The sequence below is a fragment of the Calidris pugnax genome, unplaced genomic scaffold (assembly GCF_001431845.1).
Source record: "Calidris pugnax isolate Ruff unplaced genomic scaffold, ASM143184v1 scaffold133, whole genome shotgun sequence".
Classification (NCBI taxonomy): Eukaryota; Metazoa; Chordata; class Aves; order Charadriiformes; family Scolopacidae; genus Calidris; species Calidris pugnax.
Window position 1 is genome coordinate 480,020 of NW_015090977.1, and position 15,469 is coordinate 495,488.

General features: G+C 44.2%; 1 protein-coding gene across 1 annotated transcript; it reads right to left on the minus strand.

Annotated features, from left to right (window-relative positions):
- Positions 1-3,148: 3,148 nt before the first annotated feature.
- Positions 3,149-8,367, minus strand: PPM1E (protein phosphatase, Mg2+/Mn2+ dependent 1E). The gene is made up of 6 exons (XM_014953154.1): positions 8,140-8,367; positions 7,765-7,964; positions 5,808-5,996; positions 4,945-5,088; positions 4,536-4,629; positions 3,149-4,263 (listed from the first exon to the last, which is right to left on the minus strand). Exons 1-6 carry the CDS (start codon positions 8,168-8,170, stop codon positions 3,179-3,181), a joined length of 1,743 nt encoding a protein of 580 aa, XP_014808640.1. The 5' UTR covers positions 8,171-8,367; the 3' UTR covers positions 3,149-3,178.
- Between the last annotated feature and the right edge of the window lie 7,102 nt (positions 8,368-15,469).

A 15,469-nucleotide genomic window follows, 5' to 3' on the forward strand; every position in this document is an offset into this window, starting at 1 on the left:
ATGGCACTTCTAGGTAAAGAAAAAGTTATATATACACACACGCGGTTCCACCCACCTGTAGTGCAAATGGAAGGGGGTGAAGAGCTCCCTGGTCTGGTGCTACCGCTGCGCTCCGCGGGACGGGCCGGCCTCGGAGATTGAAGGAGCATAATACACAGGAAAATACTGGAGAGGGATCGAGGGGATCCCACCAGTACTCACAGTGAAGAGCTTACGAGCCAGTTTTGAGCAGCTTCAGACAAAGCGCTTCTCAAAACCAACGCCATTCCAAAAGAAAAGAAAAAGAAAACTCCATGTTTTCGCTACCTACCTCCTAGTTCTGCAAACAAGGGCTCACACGTGAACTGAAACTGATGCGGGTTGTGTTAACGCGGAAAAAGGGATACTTCAGCTCTTTATTGGAAAGATTCGTTATACAAATTTCACCACCACTAAGATACACGATAAAAATACAAAACACAGGTCACAGACTGAATCTCAGTATCAACAGTTAATAAATACAATTAGATACCTTTATATTAACCTAATATTTTTTTTTTTACATTGTCACCAGATAGACAATCAAAGTACGAGATACAGAACACTTAGATACCGTTAGAGAGGGATTATTGCTTACGTCAGCAAGCAGCAAATAAGGGCACAGGATTCGGAACTGAAGAGAACTACTTCCTATCACCAGTGGCATTAAGAGAAAAACACTGCATTTCACAAAGCACTGCTTTTTTGTCTAGTGTGTAGAATCAAGAGCAGCATATATCAGACCAATAACCACTACTTTTAATAGTATAGAACTTTAAAGGACTTACCTTACAAATGGTTCCTATCTACTCTATAAATATGCAGTTAGTGAAGAAATGGACACTCGCTATCTATCTATACAATGGCTTTACCTGACCACACTGGAACTACGATGGCAGATATTTTTATTTTATTTTTTTTTCTCCTAGCAGGATAAATGGTATGAGTCGCAGAATTACCGTGTATGAATCCACACCTAAAAAAAAGCTAGATCCTTCCCAAAACAGCACACGTGCAGCCCAAGTGCTCTTCAACTGCTCCTGCGGACTGGGAAGAAGTTTATCATCCAAGAACGGGTTTTCATTCGAATTTACTCACACAAAGAATTGCACTTACACCACCTTTCTCTCCCGAAGCACGACAGTCAGCTCTGAGACAGACTTTCAATGCGTCGTTATTACTGTGAATAATTGAAAACAAAGGCACCGCAGAGATGCCCCCGAGTTGCATATTTTACCATTTCATGGTTTCTCAAATTTCCTCAGTAAATCTGACTTGGAACATATGCTGCAGCTAAAGAGAACGTTGACAACAGCTAAGGCTTAGTAAGATGACAGATAAGAGCCAATGATCCCGTAAGATTAAAAAAAAAAAAAAAAAAAAGAAAAAAAAGTCTGAAAAAGATCAAAGGAATCTAAAGCCACACTCCAGCTCCTGGTTGCTCACAAAGCCTTTTGCTATTCATCAGATTGCTTTTAAAATAGTGCATCAAAGATAGAAGAAGCGGAAATTGGCAGAATTCAAACCTTGCCATCTCGTCGTGTTGAATAATCTTCCTGACTACTTAATACTAAAATACTTTGCAAATTCTAGCTAAATACTAATACTGTTATTAAATTGTTACTCCTAAAATGATACGAGTCATACAATGAAGGCCTATGAGGACTGACTTTATCCATAACTCTTACAAACCTCTTATTGTAACAAATAATGGTGACGGGATGTGCCTTTAGTGGAGCTGACGGGAATCGTCGGCTTCGTTACGTCCCAATTAACGCTCCCCGAAGGGTTGAGCCCCCACCTCGGGAGTGGGGAAGAGCTGGTGGGTACTGGTTGTTTCCCAGTTTGATAAAGAACTCTCTGCTTTGGCAAACGAGGGCAACGGCCATTCCTGGATTTCCCTTCTGAGCCCAGGTTTAACGAAGCAGAGCTCGGGCTCTGAGATTTACCCTCTTTCCCCCGCTAGACCCTGCGCAGGCTCCTGCTCATCCCCATCCACCGCCTCTCCCTGCCCCTTCCAGGTTGCAGCAACGCTGCTCCTTGCAGAAACAGCATCCTTCAGGCTGCAACTTTATATTAAATTATGCCTTCTCCATCTAGAAATCATTACCGAAACCAAACAGCTCATCACATCACTCATTATCTCCCGCGAGCAGCTCCCCGGTCTGACTGGGTGAGTGACAGCAGCATCGTACTGAGCAGCTCCACGGGCTGGTTTCTTTTAAGACCTGAGATGAGGTTGGCTCAAAGCATTTAAGCACAATCATGTTCGATTAAAACTAATTGAGAACAGTTTCCTAAACTGACAAAAACGAGAGAAATGCCACTAAAAGCACCAGAAAGAGACGAAATTCCCTACACTGCACCTCTAGCCATAGGAAATCATTATTATTTTTTTTTTCAAAAACTACAAAAAACTGTTTTCTTCATAGTCCACATTTTATGTTACATGAAAAAAAAATAATTAGGTAAATGATGAGTCTGTACCTCAATCGGAGTCTGAGAACAGAGCAGCAGGAGCTCAGTTTGTCCGTTCCTAAGTTACCTGGTAAAACCCTGTATGGCTTTTAGTCGTCTACCTGCAAAAGTGGATGTAATTTTCTAATTCATCTTAGTGCTCGCCTGAAATAAACAGAAAGCAGAACACAAAAGAAAAACCAACCAACAACCCCACACACCTTGACTTCTATGGAAACTTCCCCCCCCCCCCGCCTTGCTCTAAAACAAGAAAAATAAATAAATTTGGCAGCTCTAAACCAGAATCTTTCTGTACATATTGCTCCACGGACGTACCTCAGGCAGGTTCCGCTTTCTGTGTCGTTAAAGACTGTTCCCTAACGGTGTCTGTCCACGCCAACCGGCTGTTTGGCTTTCACTAGTGAATGTGGCATTAGATACTCGTGTGTGCGGGTGGCTGTGGCATTGCTCAGGGTGGCACCACCAGCAAACTTTATTGAGATTGAAACAACTACATTTGTTAATTCCTAGATCTATTTACACGTGGTTTGAGCTTTGCAGGGGACCGGGGTACAGTTCGGAAATGCCCACCTTTCTTTTTTTTTTTTTTCCTTTTTTTTTTTTTTCCCCCGCTTTCTCCTAATTAGGCTTGTGGAAAAGCTTTCGGCTTACGGGGGGGGGGGGGGAAACATGAGGGAGATGGTTACATTTTACAGCGTTGATGAAGGGATGAATCTGGTATACAATGACTTTGCCTTCGCAGCAAAAACATGCTCTGGCTGCGAGCGCCGTGGCCGGGGGGCAGCCTCCACCACGGGGAGGAGTGTCTCAGCGACAGCCTCCTGCCCCCGCAGCCCCGCAGGGGTAAGGACAGACCCCATCCTTCTCTGTGGGAAGGCTCGTGAGCTGAGAGCAACGTGTGAAACTTTGGTGTGAGCCTGGCTCCTCGTCGCCTCTTCCCGTTACAGGGTCGGAAGGGAAAGGACGATGCGGCTCGTTTGCCCAGGGGTTTGAACAGTTCATCTTCCAGCCCAAAGAAGATGGGGGATAAACCCTTCGCCCTGGAGACGCTCTGCCCTGCAGCACCCAAGGTGAGAGGAGCGGGGTACCCCCTGGGACCGCTCTGTCCGCAGAGGGAGGACACGGGGACAATCCGCTGCGGGGATTCCTTCTTCGCCGCGAAGCCGTTGAGCAAATCCACACTCTTTGGTTTGTCGGGGCTAAACGCTTGAAGGGGTGGCAGACGTTTGGCACTCTGAGGTGTACGAGTTTCTGTTTTTGTCAGGTCTAAATAGCCTTGATCATCGAAGGGGTGAACGCTGGATCCTATGCTTAAGGTAGTTCTGTCGGTGAAGGAATCCACTCGCCCCTCGTAGCCCAGGTCTGCGGGCGCTGAGCACTGGTGCTGGGGCCAGGGCCGTTTGCAGTCTCCGTGGTTTTCCTTATCTTCCCCGTTGTCTTCTTGCCCACCTTGAAAAGAGTTCTCCGTCCAGTCCGACTCCTCGCTAACAGCCACCGCTGCGTTCATGTCCCTGAGAAATACCACGATGACAGTGATGTTGTCGCTGGAACCGGCGTCCCGAGCGGACGCCACTAATTTATGTGCTACCATGCTGCTGTCGCCGTTGTTCTCCTTGAGATGGTCAGCCACCACTTTGACTGCCTCATCGGGATTGACCGTGTCGTAGAAGCCGTCGCAGGCTAAAATGAGGTAGTCTTCAGAGCCATCTAGTAGAGTGGAGGCAGAGTCTGCGTCCCCACAGATATATGGCTTGTGCTCGGCGTCCCCTGTGGGAGAACAACACACGGACACACAAGAGGGTGGGTTTGTAGCCACAGCATCTGGAAGCCCTTTTATTAAGACAGGGTGGAGCCGATGGCTCTGACCTCAAGGTAAAGGAATGGCTTGGAAAATTATCCCCTCAACATGTAGAGGGAAAAATAGAGGTCATCGCTCACAGTTCTATTGCCAGCTCTATTTCAAATTTTGATCACTGGAAAAATAAAGTTTTAATGAAAAAGAAAAGCGAGCCTGCAAAAGGAATTCAAGCCATTCTTACCAATAGCTCTGGAGACTGACAGGCTCCCATTCACCCTCCAGGCTCCAAACCAGACCACGCAGCCACCAAGTGCCTCGATGCGCTTCTTCTCGTCCTAAAGAAGGAGGCAACACAAGCAGTGTTTGGAAGGAGCACTGAGGACTGCCAGCAGGCTCTCAGCTCTCCAGGGAAGATCTGGTGGTGTCAGAAACGCAGCGTGGTGGAGACTGCAGGCCCCACCAGGTGAGAACTAAGGATTTGCACAGGAATCCATTCCGACTTCCAAACAAAGCAGGATGACTGGGACACACGCTGCCGCCCCAAGAGACACTGGTGAGGCAACAGCGTCCCAGCGTCCCACGTAAAGGTGGTACCTGTCAGCTTCAGTGGTAACCACTGCCCGGGTGTGCCTAAAACAGGCCCTTCTCACCTCTCGATCTGGTTTGTGGGGTTTCATCAGTTCCACAGCTTGGCCTCTCCTCACGAGCATAACCTGGGAGTCCCCAAGCCAAGCCACGTGCAGCATGTTTCCTCGGATGAAGGTCACCACCCCAGTGGTTCCACAACGCAGACTCTGGGTAGGGTGGAAAAGAAAAAAAAAATTCCCCCTTTTACAAGCCAATAAGAACCATTTCAAAGCACTTTTCTGCTTAACTGAAGGACAGAACGTGTTGATACTGCAATACCAAGGAAAAACACGGGATGCTGTCCTTCCTGCTAGGACTGTTCTCAGAGCCAACCTGGCTGAACAACTTTGCCCTGTGATTCCCTCACCCCGGGATCGCCTCTCGGAAGCGGGATCTGCTACTGATCTCTGGGCTACTGGCTTAATCCACGTCCTGTGCCTGATTCCTATCTGTTAACAGAAATGCATGCATGTTAACAAACCCCAAGGGAGGTTTATTTCTAAGCACCTGAGTCCCCTGCACTTAACTCAGCCTTTGCATGAGTTTTTAGGAGGCCAAGGAGTCAGTTATACATTTATTCTTGCTTTCTGGAGCTAAGAACAACCTATGTTGTAGAGATGAGGGAAAAAACCCACCCCCAGGAGTAAACCTATTCAGCACGTGAGCAGAACAGCAGCAGCATCCTGCTAAATGAGGGCGTTGTGAGAAGTGGAGGCTGGAATATCCCTATGGAACATGAAGAAGCCCACCAGTGGGCACCAGCTCTATGGGCAGCTCTGTGCTGGTCCCTGGCCTGTGCCCAGCACAGCCCTTGGAGCTCCCTGGCTAACAGAGACAGAATTTATAGATTAATACTCCCAGAGTCAAGCCCAGGTAACACAATCACCTCTCTGGCTGCCTTCTGGACAAAGCGCTCGTCGGTCACCCGGAAAGCCCGGCACAGTGCCTCTGCTGGGTCATGCTGAAACATCTCCTGGTGGACCATGTTGACATGGAGATGGATGGAGGCGTAGATGGCAGCATCCACTCCCCCGTGACCATCAAACACTGCAAAATAAGCTTGCTCTTCTTGGTCCTGTCAATGGAAACACATTGAGAAAACAACTCAGGAGAGAGCAATGCAAACAGCTAATTGGATTGTTCTTAAACTGGAAGTTCTTATCTAGAAGTTCTTAAACTTTTGAACTTGAGATTTGTGGTGTCCTCATTAAATTGCACTTAGAGGCAGTCTGCACTGGAAAAAGCAAACTGCTCAGACCGTCTTCACTTGCATCAGTGGGAAATTTCCACCCTATTGCTGATGAATTCTACCTGCAAACTGCAAGAGATGCCCTACAACAATCACCCGTGTAGCGCTCTCAGTGCTCCTTATGTCCCATTTGTTACAATTCAGTCACTCAATTCAAATAGAAATTGCCATTCTCATCAAATTGTGCAGGAGTTTTTGTGACTGCAAAAACCACAGAGGGAGAAGAACATCCAATACAGTTTGCATGAAGTCTACATCAAGACTGGAATCCACCAGGGATAAAATGCCAGTACGGTTAAAATGTGAAGCCAGACAGACTCTGCTTTCATTCTTTTTTTTTTTTTTTTAATCTAATCCATATCACCTTAGATGCCTGCTTTTTTTTAAAAAAAAAAAAGTATGTACTCTCTCATCAGATAATTGTGATTACATTCACAAATCAAATACAGTGAAATCACTCATCAAGTCAGTTTTCTCAGCTTCCCCCTATCTGTTGAAACAGAGAAACAATGTCGTACCAAGAGACATCAGCGCCGGTGCCTATTCATACATCCAACACACCAACCCACTGTCAGTGCCAATTCAACCTTGACAGCCATCTCAATGACTAGAATATTTGTACATTGTAATTTTTAAGTAATGGGCTCCAACACAAATTGGAATTTGGAAGCTGACAACTGACAGGCAAAGGAAACATCTGCCTCTGTTTGCATTAATATCATTTAAAGGCAAGAATGTGGATGGGGCAGAAGATGGTTATTAAAGTGACGAGATATAATAAAGAATCAATTATGCAGCAATTGGATCCTAAAGGTAAAATTCTTGCCTCTTTCTTCTATTTGCCATTCTTCAGTGTTGAGTTTTATGTTTTCTGTGATATCTGAGGGAAGAGCAAGCACGAGTGTTTGATCGATGGCCACGAAAATAAATTAACGGTGGGAAGTCTGGACCCAGTTCCACCAAACTACTCATGTTGCTGGATTCTTGTGTGACCTGCACCCCATTCTCCCTTAAGTTCTGTGATTGGTTTATTTATTTATTTATTGGCTTTCTTTCCTCAATTTTGCTTTTGGCTTCTTCCTCCCAAGAGAAAGGGTTGAAAAGCAGCACAGACTCACCCCTGCAGACACCCGGCAGTGGTAGATGAAGTGTAAGCTGAACCACTTCCTCATTTCCATGGCCAATCCTCTCCTACACCTGCGTCTGCAGCCAAAGAGAAGCTCCTGCCTTGGCTTACCCCAGGGTACCCCAATGCATCAGCAGCCCCTCACGACAGCAGGGCTGCTTTCTGGTCAGTCCTTCAGTGGCTACATCAGGACGGGCCAGATACAAACTTTATTTAGTTAGGTGACATTTCACCAGAAGTCTGTGAAAAGTGCTCTTTTATTCCACGTACCTTCCGTAGAAACTGCATGTCAGGGTGATGCTGGGGTTAGAGAACATCAACTGAACTAACTAAAGACCAGGTTTGTCTCTTGACTCTCAGTGCCCCTCAGACCCCTCACACAGCTTTCATTTTCACAGAAGGCTGCCTACTTTCCCCAAGAAACTGGTTTTAGTGTATGCATTTGTCTTCCACGTGATGTCTATTTACCTCAAGGTTGAAGAGCATGTTGAAGTCCGGGATGCAGACGTGCTTGTCTTCCATCTTCCTGCGCATGTTCTTGATGGCGTGGATGGATGTCTCGTAGTAGCGGTGGGGCTTCGGCTGGAGGGGAAAGTCTTTCACCCAGTTGCTGCAGATCTCATGCAGTTTGCTGAACACTAAGCGGGCCAGCTTCACTGTCTCAATCTCTGGGGAAGAAAAAAAACCACAAATGAAAGGCTAAGAGTGTTATTAAGTGGGGGACTTTTTTTTCTTGCATACATTACAAAGATGAAACAAACCCATTTTAAGCCAAGCAGTTGAGATGGATGTCAGCAGGGAAATTCTGGGCTCTGATGCATAAAAGGAGGGAGCCAAACTCACCATAATCAGCACTCATCAGTAAGCAGCTCATTGTTTGTTTGTCTTTTTAACTTAAACATTCCCCCGTGCCTTTGGGGAACTCATTTGCAGCATCAGGAAAAATGAAAAGCCAGTTCATTTCCCTCGGCACTCGATCCCCCGTGTCGCTCTGCAGGGGGTGGTCCAGCTCTGCCACCACGGCTCTGACGGGGACTTCATCCTGGCATGTGGCATCACGTAGGGAAACCACAACCCATTGCAATGACATACTTGGTCTTGGAGCAAACAATCACACATTCAGGTACCTTCTTAATTTCATAACACTGTTCCCAGATTCCTGACTAGACTGCGTGTCAAAAGAAATCTGCATGAGCCAATGAGAAAACTATAAAGGTTTTAATTTAAGAAAAAGCTGAATTGTCACTCCTGAGAAATCGTAATTTTAAAATGGGAAAACTTTTTTTTTTTTTTTAATCTAATCCATATCACCTTAGATGCCTGCTTTTTTTTAAAAAAAAAAAAGTATGTACTCTCTCATCAGATAATTGTGATTACATTCACAAATCAAATACAGTGAAATCACTCATCAAGTCAGTTTTCTCAGCTTCCCCCTATCTGTTGAAACAGAGAAACAATGTCGTACCAAGAGACATCAGCGCCGGTGCCTATTCATACATCCAACACACCAACCCACTGTCAGTGCCAATTCAACCTTGACAGCCATCTCAATGACTAGAATATTTGTACATTGTAATTTTTAAGTAATGGGCTCCAACACAAATTGGAATTCGGAAGCTGACAACTGACAGGCAAAGGAAACATCTGCCTCTGTTTGCATTAATATCATTTAAAGGCAAGAATGTGGATGGGGCAGAAGATGGTTATTAAAGTGACGAGATATAATAAAGAATCAATTATGCAGCAATTGGATCCTAAAGGTAAAATTCTTGCCTCTTTCTTCTATTTGCCATTCTTCAGTGTTGAGTTTTATGTTTTCTGTGATATCTGAGGGAAGAGCAAGCACGAGTGTTTGATCGATGGCCACGAAAATAAATTAACGGTGGGAAGTCTGGACCCAGTTCCACCAAACTACTCATGTTGCTGGATTCTTGTGTGACCTGCACCCCATTCTCCCATAAGTTTTGTGATTGGTTTATTTATTTATTTATTTATTGGCTTTCTTTACTCATTCTTGCTTTTGACTTCTTCCTCCCAAGAGAAAGGGTTGAAAAGCAGCACAGACTCACCCCTGCAGACACCCGGCAGCAGTAGATGAAGTGTAAGCTGAACCACTTCCTCATTTCCATGGGCAATCCTCTCCTACACCTGCGTCTCCAGCCAAAGAGAAGCTCCTGCCTTGGCTTACCCCAGGGTACCACAATGCATCAGCAGCCCCTCATGACAGCAGGGCTGCTTTCTGGTCAGTCCTTCAGTGGCTACATCAGGACGGGCCAGATACAAACTTTATTTAGTTAGGTGACATTTCACCAGAAGTCTGTGAAAAGTGCTCTTTTATTCCACGTACCTTCCGTAGAAACTGCATGTCAGGGTGATGCTGGGGTTAGAGAACATCAACTGAACTAACTAAAGACCAGGTTTGTCTCTTGACTCTCAGTGCCCCTCAGACCCCTCACACAGCTTTCATTTTCACAGAAGGCTGCCTACTTTCCCCAGGAAACTGGTTTTGGTGTATGCATTTGTCTTCCACGTGATGTCTATTTACCTCAAGGTTGAAGAGCATGTTGAAGTCCGGGATGCAGACGTGCTTGTCTTCCATCTTCCTGCGCATGTTCTTGATGGCGTGGATGGATGTCTCGTAGTAGCGGTGGGGCTTCGGCTGGAGGGGAAAGTCTTTCACCCAGTTGCTGCAGATCTCATGCAGTTTGCTGAACACTAAGCGGGCCAGCTTCACTGTCTCAATCTCTGGGGAAGAAAAAAAACCACAAATGAAAGGCTAAGAGTGTTATTAAGTGGGGAACTTTTTTTTCTTGCATACATTACAAAGATGAAACAAACCCATTTTAAGCCAAGCAGTTGAGATGGATGTCAGCAGGGAAATTCTGGGCTCTGATGCATAAAAGGAGGGAGCCAAACTCACCATAATCAGCACTCATCAGTAAGCAGCTCATTGTTTGTTTGTCTTTTTAACTTAAACATTCCCCCGTGCCTTTGGGGAACTCATTTGCAGCATCAGGAAAAATGAAAAGCCAGTTCATTTCCCTCGGCACTCGATCCCCCGTGTCGCTCTGCAGGGGGTGGTCCAGCTCTGCCACCACGGCTCTGACGGGGACTTCATCCTGGCATGTGGCATCACGTAGGGAAACCACAACCCATTGCAATGACATACTTGGTCTTGGAGCAAACAATCACACATTCAGGTACCTTCTTAATTTCATAACACTGTTCCCAGATTCCTGACTAGACTGCGTGTCAAAAGAAATCTGCACGAGCCAATGAGAAAACCATAAGGGTTTTAATTTAAGAAAAAGCTGAATTGTCACTCCTGAGAAATCGTAATTTTAAAATGGGAAAACTCGGGCAACTTGACAATCTTTCTGAAGTTCAGGGCAGGAAAACAGGATGTAAGAATCAGAGCTGAACACATCAAAATCTCCTTTTTCATGATCATTCACCAAAGCCAGAGATCTTCAAAGCTAAACAGCAGCAATCCACGAGCATCAATCATTCCTGGAGGAGGATCAGACCAAATGCAGGGAGCAGAGCATCTCTCAGCTCACAGAAATTCTGTGAAGAGCCTAATAATTTCTGTACCAGGTCTACACAAGATGTGGAATATAGTGACCAGGAGGCCAGGAGTCTTAGGTACAAGATGTATTTGGACCTTTTGGAGCAGAGCCAGAGGAGGCCACGGAGATGCTGGGAGGGCTGGAGCCCCTGTCCTGGGAGGACAGGCTGGGGGGGTTCAGCCTGGAGAAGAGAAGGCTCTGGGGAGACCTTAGAGCTTCATCCAGTCCCCAAAGAGGCTCCAGGAGAGATGGGGAGGGACTCTTGATGCGTAGTGTCAGCATCATCGATAATTGCTCTTGAGGTTAAAACAGGCGAAAGGCCCACAACAGTGAAACCACCCCCTCACAGCTGTAAATTACTCATCAATTGTTAATGCTGCAGCACTGAGCCAGGGCTGACTCAGCTGTCATTGTGGTTGTGTCACGGAGAATTTCATTTCCCTCCTGCTGCTCCAAAATCCCCAGCGTTGGAAGGAGAGCTTAATTGTACTGCAGCTAGAGGGAAATCCAGCTCGGGCATTATTGTTCCCAAATAGGACTGACTTCTTTTAGGGCAAAATTGGGGTAGAAAGAATATCAGGAATCAGATTCTGTTTTGTAGTACCTAAATTTTAAGACCTTTCTTGAAAACACGGACAGCGTGACAACAGGGGTCAGTGCCCCGGTTTGTGGACACGTCATCAAGCCAACAACCAAGGTTTTCCTTAATCTAAGAATTCCAGTTTCTGACTAGTCAATGAGCTCTTTGTGTCTTGGTTATAGTAATCTCCTCTCCTACTACTTGGGAAGACTGGGCAGTGGGACTTTGCAATTTGCTTTGTGATACCTCCCACCATGTAATGAGGTCCTACTGTCCAGCCTCCTCCGGTGGCTCGTTAACAATGCTGAACCCCCAAGTGAATATCTTCCTCCAGGAAAAAGAAAACTAAGCCTTCTTAACCTGACCTTTCCAAAAGGAAATCAAACATCTTTCTGTTCTCATGGAAGCTCTCTCGCTCCTCTCCAGCTTAACTGGAAGAGAAGAATCAGTCATGGCCTATGACTGTCAGACTCTATTCTTGATATCCAAAGACACAGGGTCACCTTGAATATACCAGACCCATAGTCTTGCATTTCCACATTCCTGGGCTCAAACTAGTTTTTCTTCTTTTAAAATTAGCATTCTTTTTTCATGAAGCTTCCAATTTCCTTTCCACCAGCACACCAATAACTGCTTTCACCAGCCATAAGCAGGCAATATGATTTGTCATGGGGCACTGCTCAGACTGAAATGTGTCACTAAGGAAATCTGGAATAACTTTTTTTCTTCCAGCAAATTCAAACTTGAGGCAAATCAGGTAAATGTCTCCTTGTATTATACAGAGTAAAAGTCTTTCTGGGCTCATAAGAAAAACTGAACACAGAACTGGAGATCAAAACCACAGAGCTAAATTCAGCTCGGTTTTGCATTCTCCAACAGTCCAAACACCATCGGGGTAAACAGCAAACTCTGAGCAGAAAACCTCAAGATGCAGAAATCCCATTTTTGTTACCTGCTACAGTTCCCTTTGTTTTCTTTCAAAGCGAGAAAGTCTCCCTGTATGGTAGCAGTTGGGGCACTCATCAGTCACAGCTCTCTTCTAATGAGCCCAGGTTCTCAAAGGACTCAGACTAAGAAAGTTGGCTAGAATGGAGTTACTGACCTTTGGCAATGAAATTTCCTTCACTCCTGCATCACCCCCCTTGGTTTTTGTATGGTTTTCTTACCCAAACCTTGCATCACTTGAGCTAATGCTCCGTTTCAAAAATTATCATTCATGGTATATTATTTGAAATCGTAGTATTCATACAAAACCATTGCTTTATTACAGCCCAGAAGATGTTCTTTCTCTTCCTCTCTATCTTCATATTTTAACTCTTTACATTGCATCTGTAAAGGTGTATTTTATTTTCAAGTACCTTCATTATGACAATTCACTTCAACGTACTGCAGCTGGAACCATATTTTTAGTGCCTGCTATAGCCCGTACACACAACAATCTATGTTTGCATCTGTGTATTACAGATTTAGATATATTTAAATGGCAATTTCTGTAGGTGTGAGGGTTTTGTGGGTTTTTTTTCTTCTTTTCCTTTTTTTGTTGAACTCTTTAGATATTCTGTGTGGAGGCTTAGTCAACATTTCCTTGGAGACTGTCAAATATTTATGCAAGTCTCAGAGATCTCAATTTGAAATTAATGAAGGCTGCTCAGCCAGAACAATGACAAATCTATTCCATTTACCTGCTCAGCAGGAGGAGGCAGCAATACCTACAAAAAGGGAACCCATGGCATGTTTTTCTTTTTCTCGGGTTTCCAAAGGCCTCTAAGAACTACAGCAGAATTCTCCTTTTTGAAGAGCCAGATTTCTATCTCCTACGTAACCCCTAAAGAATGGAGGGAGTGGACAAAGTGGTTTGTTGACCATATTTTCAAGAAGAAATGATAGGATTCCTCTCAATGCATGTGAGAAACACATGTGTGGTTTTGAGCTGGATGCTGCAAATGTCTTGCTAGCCAACACAGATAAATGGAGAAAAGGAATTTTTCATTTTAAGCATGAAATATCTTCATACTATCATTTGCTAAACCAAAATAAAAATAAAAAAATATTAAAAGCCACAGTAAAAACTATACTGACTGAAATAATTCAGAATTAAATTATCTCTTCCCACATATATTTGACTTTGCTCTAATGAAGGAGGAGGATAACTGGCACGTGCCAGCAGGACCATATAGTCTAAAATGCATACAAAGAAATGTAGGGCCACCGGGTTCAGTCTTATGAAGGTGCACTTAAAAAAAAGGAGTGTTTTCTCCTGGTCTTAGGCAGAAAAATTTGATAAAAGACAAGTACAACCAGAGAAAGGCATTTAAAAAGAGAGAAAGAATTAAATAGCAAAAGCTGAAACTAGACAAGATTCAAAGATGAGAAAGCTCTGACTAAGAAATTAGCCAGCAGCTCTATCAGGATTGGTGGCAAATTCTCCATTAATATTTTTACTTCAATATGGGATATTCCTTTACAAGAAATCTAGTCTGACCTCTTTTAACTAGCAGTTAGAGAGAACTAATTTGAGGAAAATCTAGTACCATTCAAGTGGGCAGACTGGATGGAGCACTGAAATCAATCCTGACTTTAAAAATCTCTGAATTATCTGCAAAGTGTTCCAGTGTCCAGTGTAAGTGAAAGATCCACACCATATGAAATTGTACATTATCATGTGGGGAGGTACTTACGTATGATCCCATCCGCGTTGTCCACGTGCTTTGGTAAGTAGTGTGCCGAGAGATCACTCTGAAGGACTTCATCTGAAGTTGCTCTGGCTAATGCAGCAGCCAAAAATGAAGGGCAATTACTGGAAAAGAAGAAATTAAAAAAAAAAAAAACCCATAAAAATATATTTTTGTCTGATTTAGCAAGGTAACTTGCAGTCAGGGAAATACATAACAATACTTTATAAACAAACAGGAATTTGAACCAAGACTTATAAAACTTCTGATTCTGCTTTGCTAGACAGTGCTACAACCCTGCAGCAAAACCTCAGACCCACCATATGGATTTTAGTGACCCCGTTTCACTCTTATGTTCCCTGTTTCTTAAGTTTTAACATTCCATTCCGTAACATCTATTTAAATGCTTCTCAAATTTAGACTTGAACTTCTCTGCAGAGTCTGTCATGCAACCCTTGCTTAGCGCACATTTCCTACACCTGCATTATACAACTTTTCTCTTAAACCCATTCTGTCCAGTTTCTCCTAAGAATTAGAGTCAGAATTCCAAAGGCTAAGAGAAGTCCTCAGTTTTCAAAGTGTCCAAAACCTCACCAAGGGACACTGAAAATTAAGGCAAACCCACAGACAGGAGGCATGAAGTTGATGTGCATAAGGTTAAAAAGCTCCCTCGTGAATGATCTCTATCAAGAGTAAAGTGGCTTTAACTCACTGTAGTTTAATTAAGCCTGATTTCTCCCAAGGTTAATTAATCTATAGCAAACCAAGGCCACTTTAATGTACATTCTCTCATTCAAGAGAAGTTTAATACCTCTTAATTTATGCATATGTATTTCCCATTGGTCTCCCTGAACTTCTCCAGGTGTCTCTTGCTGACACAGCCAGAAATTTCCATCTTCCATAGTTATCATCGGGGTAAAAATGTCCTGCACAAGACATGTCTACCATTGCAGAACCATGCAGAGATATATGAGCTCATTTCAGTCAAAAAAAACATCCACAAGCAAGAGAATTCTGCTTCAGGTAGTCCAGGGAACAGGCAACGGGCACATACACTTCCTTAACCTATTTCCTCTGCTGGGTTGGAGAGGGAGAAGCATCAATCCCACCAGATCCAGAGCAGAAAAACTTCAACCCATGAAACCAGCCTTGTCAGACTTCATTCTGGAGCCCGAGAAGCACATGGCAACCGTCACTTGCGTTCACATTTGGTTCCCTGCCCAGGAGAGCCAACTGCCATCCTAAACTGGCCCACATGCCATTGCTTCAGCAGTGAAATCTGAATTCCAGAAATAAAATCAGATTTGCTACACTTGGGTGGGTTTTTTTTTTTTTTTTTGAAAAGACATTTT